The sequence below is a fragment of the Ambystoma mexicanum genome, chromosome 8 (genome assembly GCF_040938575.1).
Source record: "Ambystoma mexicanum isolate Mex_15411 chromosome 8, UKY_AmexF1_1, whole genome shotgun sequence".
NCBI lineage: Eukaryota > Metazoa > Chordata > Amphibia > Caudata > Ambystomatidae > Ambystoma > Ambystoma mexicanum.
The window spans coordinates 12991535-13001966 of NC_090929.1; the positions used below are offsets into that span (position 1 = coordinate 12991535).

Consider the following 10432-nt stretch of genomic DNA (forward strand, 5'->3'; position numbering starts at 1 on the left):
TGGTTGTCCAACCTTTCAGTGGGAGCCTCCTTCCAGGAGCCCTGCCCACAAGTAACAGTTACTACAGACTCCTCCCTTCTGGAGTGGGGAGCAACACTGCATCACCTCAAAGTATTTGACTTGTGGACGCCTCAGGACAGGCAGTTTCATATCAATTACCTGGAACTCTGTCTGTGTTCCTGGTGCTCAAAGCTTTTCAACCGACCATCACCGACAGGGTAGTCCGTATTCGCACTGACAATTCTGTGAAGATGTTTTACATCAACAAGCAGGGTGGCACCAAGTCACCTCTCCTTGTGGATCTTCCCATACGAATTTGGGGCTGGGCCATCCAGCACAACATCTGGCTCCAGGCTGTGCACATCCCGGCACACATTAAGGTGACTGCAGATTCACTCGTCGGCAATCGGAAGCCAGTTACGAGTGGGAAATGAACAGCAATGTGCTCTCCAGCATTTTCCATTAATGGGGCACTCCAGAGGTGGACCTCTTTGCAACTTCTACAAACAGGAAACTTCCTTTTTATGCATCCAGGGGCAGGCTCGGACCGTCCTCCCTGGGGGATGCCCTTGAGATTCCGTGGGACAACATTAGGGCTTATACCTTCCCTCCGCTGCCACTGGTTCATCGGTCACTCTGCAAGATCAGGACCGCATTGAATTGCACTCTCCTGTTCATAAGTCATTGGTTGCCAGCTAGATTCTGGTTTTCGGAACTACAGAATCTTTTGATTCTTCCCCCGATCAGATTGCCACTGATACCCGACCTTCTTCACCAGAGCGATTACCAGCTGTGGCACCCCTCAATCGTTCAGCTTGGCAGCCTGGTGCCTGAGTTCAGATCTTTAGCGCAGTTTAACTTGTCCGAAGACAATATGCGCATTATCCATGCGGCCAGGAAACCTTCTACGAGGGCCCAATATAGGAGCAAATGGCTCCGTTTTTGCCACTGGTGCTTAGCAAAACAGCTCGATCCCAGGCATGCTTCGGCCGACACCTTTCTATCTTTTGTGCCTCACCTGGCAGCTTCTGGCATTCATGTTCTTTCATGCAGGACCTAATTATCCGCCATTGCGGTCTACCTGTCCACAGACAGCTGCTTTTTCTCATTGACTAATCCAATCATCAAAAGGCATTTCGCGGGACTTCTTCATCTCTTCCCGCTGGCGCAGACTCATCCCAAATGGGATTTAAATGTGGTCCTCGCCACTTTATGTCACAAGAGGTTTGAACCGATGGCCACTATCGATCTTAAGTACCTCTCTTGGAAGGTTGCTTTTCTGATTGCAATAACTTCGGCAAGGCGAATGAGCGAGCTCCAATCACTCTCCGTGGAACATCATTTCCACACTTTCCACAAGGATAAGGTTGTGCTTAGCACTCATCCCTCCATCCTTCTTAAGGTGGTTACTGAACCAATCTATATCTTTACCAGTCTTCTTCCAAACCCAGCATCTGATGCTGAGAGAGTTCTACACAATTTGGACGTCAGGCGAGCCATGAAGATTTACCTCGATAGAACGAGTGAACTCAGAATTTCCTCACAACTCTTTGTTACGTTCAGTGACGCTGAAGGGAAACCAGCTTCGAAATATCCATCTCCCGGTGGATTGCCTTGAGTATTTCAGAGGCCTAGAAGATCCAAGGCCTTCAACCACCAAAGGGCATTCATGCACACCTAGTCCGTGGCAAAGTGACTGCTGTTGCTTTCCAAAAATATGTTCCTTGGGAGTCCATCGCCAAGGCGGCTACATGGGCCTCCCCATCGGCTTTCTGCAAGCATTACTGCTTAGATGTGAGCTCCAGGGCTGATACTCACTTTGGCCAGGTTGTCCTCCAAAAATGATTTCAGTGAAGGGATTTATAGGAGTATAACAAAGTTACTCACCGTAGTGACTACCTTACTCCTAGTCCATAGTCCCCTTTCCTCCATACGCCCACCCCCCATCCCCTCTAAAATGTATACTCTATTATTGCTTAAATGGTCTCAGACCTGGTGATAGAAAATGACTGAAGGGTGATACGTGGGGCGGACCTCAGGAGGGCAGCGTAACGGCCTTGTGTGGTGGCCCCATGTAAAAATAAAAGAAGGGCAACACTTACCTTTTTGATGCTTTTTGACAAAAGTGCTCCGATACCCGTTCCGAAGGACGGAAATGTCCAACAAGTATGGAGGAAAGGGGGCTATGGATTAGGACTAAGGTAGTCACTACGGTGAGTAACTTTGTTAGTATCCTCATGGGGTATTGCACAGTGACTTTAAGGGTACTATGAGCCCTTGGTGCAACAGGGCCTGCAGTGTTTCTCGAATCCCCTCCTCCGCTTCTCTGGACAGCAAGTATTGTTTCACCCGTGGGAGTACCGCCCCTGGTTTAAGTGTGATTTTTACAGGAGTCACCTCTTTCAGCATCCCTACATCATGTGGGTTTGCAGTCCATAAATGTTTGGGGGCGTATTGTAAAGCGGCCTGGCTGAATGGGGGTGGTGTAACAACAGCCATTAGGGAGCTCTGAACTTTCCTGTATTGCACCATGATTTTAGAGGTTATGCAAATCTCGAGGATAATATCTCTATCATTTCATCCTCAAAAAGTTCTTCATCAGACAATTCTCTTATGGGCACATTGGGATCAATGCATAACAGAGTGCGCCATTAGCAGCCATGGGGGTCAGTACACAGCACTACAATCCTTTTTACAGACACTAGCAGGCCTTCCAGATCTAATGATAGGATTGTGCTAGTGACCAGCTCTGGATTACTATAGGTAGAAAAATAGAGTCAGTCGGTACTCTCCACCCCTTTCTGGTGATCTGGGGGACAGCCTGTGCAAGTATTTTGATGTTGTAAATGAACATGTTAGGGTTGACAGGGATACCTCTCACTGCCATATCACTTGCCACGGCATGTATCACTAGCATTGCTTTTAGGGAGCACATGCCAGGTGTGGCACTGACGATGCCGCTGTCTGTAAATGAGATTGTCATGTTCAATTTGCTAAGCAGATCCCTACCGAGCAAGTTGACAGGGGAACTCTCAGAGTAGAGGAGGGGAGCTCGCACAACCTACCCTCCCAACTTGACGTCTAAAACTTTTTGTGTAAGGAACCGTTAAAACAGCCCCAGAGAATCCCTGTGTGTCAAGAGTCTTTCCTGATAGTGGGAAGTCACCTTCACTGAAGCACGATTTCTCCGCTCCTGAGTCCACCATAAAGATGAATTGTCTGTTCTCTATCTCTGCCCCTACCAACGGTTCCTCTTCTGGATTTAGGGTCATTGACAGGATTGAACACGCACGTGCTCTCTGTGGGCTGTCCTAGTCGGGGTAGGTGTCTGTCCCAGGGAACGAAAAAGGATTTCCCCCTACCACTGTAGCACCTTGAAATGGGGCCGCTGCACCGTTAGGTGCAGTACCGAAAGTGTGTCTCTGATGGCTGTTGGTTAAGGTGGGGCTCGTATGGCTGCACTGCTTGTTGCTGGTGTGGTGGGTGATAGGCGCCTGGGATTTGTGGGGGTAACTGAGTGTAGGCCTGATGAATCTCACATGGTATCAAAGTCATTCTGGGAGTGGTCCCTTGGGGGCTACCTGTATGGAGACACTCATAATGTTGCTGGTTGTAATTTCCTCCCTGCCTGCTGCGACAATCTCTCATAAAATGACCCCACCTCCCACATGTCCAGCACTTCAAAGGCCTCCCACCTCTTGGTCCTGGACCTCCAAATTCCCCTCCTCTAGGCCCTCGGAACCCACCTCATCCTCGTTGCTGTCCTCCTTGCCACTGGGGTCCCAAAAAATGCTGGTTTCCTCCCCACTGCCATTGTCCTCCTTCAGCCCGAACATCCACTATTTTTGCCTGGGTCGCGTTAGAGGTGGACTCCTCCACCCCTGTCTGCTCTGGGGGCGGCCGCATTGATACTGCGGCCACTTTCATCAGTTTATTTTGAACTAGTTTTGCTTCCTCAGCCTGCCGTCTTTGTACCGTTTCCTTCTCTCGCTCTTTGATTCTTCTACAGTTGTGGGCTATGATACTTTTAATCTCAGGCCACCCCTTAGCTTCCATCCCAGCTATCTGCACCTCCTTGGGTAGGCTTCTTTTCACTATAAAATAAAGTAGTGATGTTGATTGGTCCCAGGCGCTGCCCCTTTTCACTCTCCACATCTCTTAGACCCTAAGAATGTACTCTGCAGCGTCTTCCTCTTCTCCCGTTGTGCACTGCATTATTGATTGTAAATCTAAGGTGTCTGGGAACGTGCGTCGCAGATCATCTCATACTCGTGCCCTAACCTTATTGAATGATGCCCTCCATCATGGACATTGTTAATCTCTGGTACCCGGCTTTAATCCACACTGTCTCTGCTTGGTCTCCTACTGCTGCTACCAACAAACTCTTGATGCCCCCTATTGCTAAGAGTACCCCAGCTGAGTTTTTTTCAAGTGCATAGATACATTTCCCTGCCCCCGCTGTGAGCTATGGGAGCGCCTTGAGGAGGTTATTTGTGTCCATTTGTGCCCAGGGTACATACTGCAGTCGCCCTGCGCCCTTGTGTATTAGGGGCATTTACATTTTAATGTTTTTTCCTGCCCTTAGTTGCATTTCCCTTTTTCCGTGCTAGCGCTATTCTGCCAAACCTCTCTCTTAATCTTCCACCCCATAGGCTCTCTAGCCTCAGAGTGGCCTGGGGTGCCTGTTCGGCCCCTCCCTCTCCTTCTTCTTCTGTGTCATCGAAATCACTCCGATATTCCTCGTCCCCTCTTCGGGACCCTACATTCTCGTATCCCAAGCTGTTTGTTTCCCTGCCCTGTTCTAAATGGATGGTTCGTATAGGCGCACTTTATATTCTGAACAGGAAGTCACCTGCCTTCCACTCTTCCCCGGGTGGCTGTTGGGGTGCCCCTGCGGGCAACACGGGTGTCAATACAATCCACAAACCAAGCACACTAATCAATCTCATTCACTGCATGTTCATCCTATTCACACTGCTTCATACACCCAACCCTACTCACTTGTCACTTGTTCACGTTTTCCCGAAAGCCTCTGTTCACAGAGATCCACAACAGGCCTGCACCTCTCCTTGGGGCCGCACCCCATGCTTCAACGAGCAGGCAGGATTCTGCAAAGACGGCACCCACAAGGCCACGCAGCGTACGTGTTTTGGGATTGGTCACTGTAGGTGGGCACAGCCCTTTCGGAGAGGCCGTCTGGATACTTCCGCAGGTACGGGCGATGGAATCACATCGCAAGGGTCACCAAATGAATGCAAGTCCCTTTTTACGCACACTCCAGAGTGAATACACCCCTCTAGGGAAATAAGCCAGGAGAGAGCTTTGCAAGAATAACAAGGTTTAATATTACAGAATACAAATATCAGCAAAGGACTCTGCTGCATGAGAATGTTCTGGTTCCACAAGACATGACAGTGCATTATAAGGGAGCAACTCATCACTGATGACGTCACATGTAGGGTCTAAATCCGCACCTTTTATTGGGCGGGCAGTATACATAATCCTGCTCCATATGGGATGCCAGGCTACAATTGGTTGGTTGTTCCACCATCGGTCAGGCTCCACGTGGGTCAGCTGGGCTCATCTTGTAGTCTGGTGAAGGTTGGGTCGCTCACAAAAAACAGTGTTGCTTCTAAACTAGCACGCTAAGGCTACTTACTGTATCACTGTGGCATGCACTTAGGCGGCGCGGGGAGGGGTGCCAGGGGGAAGGGAGGATGAAATACAGTCACACTGATCACCAGATTCTGGGCTTCTTTGATACCGCACCTCTCGCACTCAAGGTCTCCACCCGGGTTTTGATCTATTATTTATCCCTCCCTGTACTTCGTGTTACAAAGGATGTATTTTATGCTGGGGGGTGAAACAGTCGCGCATGCTTAGATCTTTTATGGACACTTGATTTGTGCGAGGACAGGGCGGTTTCTTGCTTATCTTGGAACGCAGGGGTCTGGAGGTCGGGTCAGTGGTTTGGGGTTGGCTTTGGGCTGGCTGGGTGGGGGTTAGAGGCCTGCTGGCAGCTTAGTGGTGATGAATGGGTGCTGCACAGAGCCTGGTGTTGTCTCATGCTCTTGCAGGGCGCATTCCTCTGAGAGATACTAAATGTTTGCAACCGTGAAGGGGCATGGGGGGGAAGTAAACTTCTGTGGGAAGTGGCGGTGTGCATTCATTCGGCCCTAATGATGTTGGGCCTAGTGAAATCTTTCCATGGAGCTCAGCTGGAGCAGCGCGGGTATGCAAGCCTGTGCTTTTGTCATAACTACAACATGGTGTTTCTTTCTATGTGTTCTCTAATGCCATGCATCTCTTGTTCGTGCTATATTACTTTCGCACCGAGTTTCATAGTGCGGTTCCCCCCCCCCTTATACACTACACTATCTCATAGGGGATTCACTCACTTGAAAGCGCTTACGGGGGTTGGATATACTCATTTCCATCTCGACAAGATGTAGACCTGTGAGGGGTCCCATGCTACAGCAGCAATGGCCCTGTAGTTAGCATAGTAGGATGCAACCTGGAGGCAATGTAGGGGGGGCGCAGGTATCCAGGCTTTGGTCAAAAACAAGTAAAGGTGATGGTTCTACCACTGTGAGAGCTGCACTGGAGGGATTCTGGAAAGCAAGCTCTAGACTGGCAAGCAAGGTGGTCATGAGGCAACAGAAGAAGCCTGAACCCAGGGAGAAATCATCACAGATGCCCCAGCCCTGGCTGTCGGTTCGCTTGACGTACGCATCGTGTCTCAAGGCCTCACCAAGCAGAATCTTATTGCGTGCATGTGCGTCCTATATGAGGATATCAGGAAAAAGTTCACTGAGGAACTATAGGCGACGGCCAAGAGTATCCACATCTCTATTGCAGACATCAAGCACAAACTATTCTCAAACCAAAGCACCCTCAAACACTTCTTTTAAAAAGACCTCACGGTGACCAGTGAGGTGATCATGAGCCGAATGGAGGAGCTGCACAATCACCATAGATGGAATAATCTGTATCTTAAGGGCCTTTCTTAAGGTACAGAAGCTTCTGACTGGGCAGCTTGGAGTCAGTGATTCTTCGCTTTTCTTGATCCAGAAACCCATGCGACTGGTATAGTCCCGGTCAGAGCACATAGAGTGCATCCCCTGAAGTCGAGCTGGGCAGATGTACGAAATATCTTTTCAAGAGCAAACTCTCAGTGTCTTCCAAGGTCTGTCTCCGGTCACTTTGCAAAAACGGCTCTCATTCAAGAAAATAATGGAAAAACTAAGAAATACTATTTTAAGGTACCGCTGGACCTTCCCATTTGGCCTGGCTTTTTCTTGGGACATCAGAAATCATAGAGTTCTGACTCTTGAAGAGGCCATAGGGATACTGTGAATAATGCTAGAAGACGTAGTACTGGGGCTGAACAGTTCCTCTCTTCCTGTGCTGGAAACCCTATTGGCTACTCTGGAAACCTGAGGGTGTTCTTGCTCCTATTCCCCATGCATCCTCTGTGCAGGTGGGCAGGGAATGGCCATCGCTTTTGGGTCCCGATCCTGGGGGGTGGACAAACGAGGGAGGGTCACCTAGGTGGAGAATCTGTGGGGACTGGGAGTAAGATGCCCTTAGGAGAGACATGATAATGACTTGATAATGACTAAGCCAACCCATCCCGCATTTTTAAGGGTACTATAAAACAACTCTCCTGAATTATTCACACATGACCACCAAAAGTACTGAGACGAGGAAGAAGAAACCAATAGCAGTGAAGACTAGTTGCTTTCACCACTTAGGTACTGGGACGAAGAAGAGGCCTGCCGAGAGTAGTAAAGGTCAGGCATGTCCCTTTAATGATAGTGAGGCAGGGCTGATTGAGAACTCACACCTGAAACCCCTTACAGGGCTGCAGGTGTATAAAAAGCCCCACCTAACTCGTGTAAGAGAGGGGCTGGTGACAGGAGCTGTGGCAGCGAATTTGCAGCAGCAGAGAGGCCAAGAAGTACATTGGAGTGCTGTTCATTCTGAACACGCTTTTTGTTCAGAGTAGAGCGGCCCGCAAGCAGGGGCTCTGTGGAACCAACCGAAGTGTGAAACAGGAGCCGTGCTGGAAGGCTGCTCCTTTTTCCATTATGCAAGGTGCTCATTCTTCTGGGACCAGAGTGCCCGAGGGGCAGGAGGTGGAGTCCTAAAGCAAGAAGGAGAAGGCCGGAAGATCTGTGCTGCAGGAGCGCGCATCAAAGCAACCAGTGTGTTTCTAGATAGAAAGAAACCCGGTATGTGAGTGTTTCATGCTGGTCGCCTGGATTGAAAGGCAAGTTGTCAAAGTTCTCCGAATAGAATTGTTACAAAAATGAGCATTAAAGACTTGTTAACTCATGAAAGCCTGTTATCGAAAAGTCTCTGTACGATGAGAGCAATTTAAAGGCTCATGAGAATTACAATACTTAACGAATTGAACGAACATAACCAAGTTACTCATAGTTAAACCTTATACACATCACGGAGGTGCCGAACGGCAGAGAGTATTCAAACTAAAAAATCTGCACCTTTTTTTAATGGCACATTGAACAACTAAATGAATGAACCATCAGGCAGGGTGGCGTCTGGGGAGGCTCGCCCCTTTCTTCATGAGACCCGCACCAAGCAAAAATCCCACAAGAACAGGGACTGCAGCAAAGCTACATGAAAGAAGACACAGGTGAGCCTCTCCACTGAACGTACTGATCCTGTCAGGCACTTAGTAAAGTGGCCTTAAGGCATAGCAGGACTTACCTCATTTTTCAAAAGGTTTTCCCTGATGAATCCACAGGCATCTCTTGGGCTTGCCCCCCTGTTGCTGGGGTTGAAATAATATTTCTTTTAATTTTCAATTCACCCTCACAGACAATTGTAAATAGTTCCAAAGAACTACACGCTCCAACTATCCCCCAAACCTCCTCCTTAGAAGTGACCTTCCAACCTACCCCAAATCCCTCTTCTCCCTATGGCTCTACTACTTTCTTGTGTTTTGTTTTATTTTTTATTGAAAACTAAGTTGTTAAACCGACTTGTCAATGTATTCTCTTCTCTGAGAGTTCAGTATGGGTTAAACTTTTGAGGTAGTAAGGACAGGGCTGGGGTTGAAGAAGCAGGTGAGGGAGGAGGGCGGGGGGCATCAGGCGGCGAGAGCAGGAGATGAGGTATGTGAGAAAGAAAGAGCAGAGGTGGTCTATCAGAGGCGGGCGAGAGATGTGGCATTAGGGAAGCGCAGGATCTGAGCACCAAAGGCTGTCAATAAACTCTTCTTTCTCATTCTAGGTTGAAGCAAAGGCTTTCCGGCCTCTGGTAGAGACTGTGATGGTGACAGACTCCGTGACGTCTTATTCAGCCAATGTTCACAACTTTGTGCTGCTGAAAGAAGAAGAGTATCCATGAGCCCATCGGACTCACTCTCTGTGCACATCCCTCTCCCTCTCACTCTCTGTGCACATCCCTCTCCCTCTCACTCTCTGTGCACATCCCTCTCCCTCTCACTCTCTGTGCACATCCCTCTCCCTCTCACTCTCTGTGCACATCCCTCTCCCTCTCACTCTCTGTGCACATCCCTCTCCCTCTCACTCTCTGTGCACATCCCTCTCCCTCTCACTCTCTGTGCACATCCCTCTCCCTCTCACTCTCTGTGCACATCCCTCTCCCTCTCACTCTCTGTGCACATCCCTCTCCCTCTCACTCTCTGTGCACATCAACATCTCTCGCACTCACTCAGGGCGTATCAGCATCTCCCTCCCTCCCTCACTCACTCTGAGGGAATGAACATCTCCCTCACTCACTCGCAGCACATTAACATCTCCCTCACTCACTCTGAGAAACTGAACATCTCCCTCGCTCTTTTGGAACACATGAACATCTCCCTTTTGTTCAAACTCTATATTAACCTATATCTCCCGCTCAAAAGTGGATCAAATTAGTCTCTCTCTTCTCTCTAGCTCTGGCTCTCTGTCTGCCTCTCTCTTCCCCAGCTGCCCTGCTAGCCTCCCACGTGTCTAGACTCTTCAGCCACCATACCGATACCTTCTGGGACTCCATCTTGAACCCTTACTGCTCACACCCACGTCTCCTGCTCATGTGTCTTTGACCTTATTCAGTTTAAATTTACAATAAAGGAATGTGCAAGGGTATTCATTGCATTCAATGTCTCATTTGCATTTTGTATTTGTATTTAGACACAAACCAGTTACTGCTTTCAACAGAAATGCTCAACATGAGAGTAGCAACAGTGAGAGCAGCAATTCTGTTTCAGGGTGCTTCACCTATGGACAGTGGGGGATGAGCTGGCTGGGGTCTAGGTGGCGGTGTGGGAGCTGGTTTCAGGTGGTCAGTTGCAACCTGATGTGTTTCTTTTTGGGGAGCAAAGCTGGAAGGACTGCTGTTATTGTACCTACCAGCTTGATAACCTGCACTTGCTGCCTGTGGTTATGACCAAATGTGCCAG

General features: G+C 49.0%; 1 protein-coding gene across 5 annotated transcripts in view; it reads left to right on the top strand.

Moving 5' to 3' along the window:
• The window catches only part of LOC138471504 (carboxypeptidase M-like), a 308081-nt gene extending 298583 nt beyond the window's left edge, over positions 1-9498 (top strand). Inside the window, exon 8 of one of the 5 annotated variants that reach the window (XM_069609137.1) lies at positions 9259-9498. In XM_069609137.1, coding sequence (XP_069465238.1) covers positions 9259-9289 — 31 coding nt within the window. In that variant the 3' untranslated portion in view covers positions 9290-9498. The remainder of the gene's footprint in view (positions 1-9258) is intronic. The other 4 variants (XM_069609136.1, XM_069609134.1, XM_069609135.1 and 1 more) reach the window with 4 other exon arrangements.
• Positions 9499-10432: the final 934 nt, after the last annotated feature.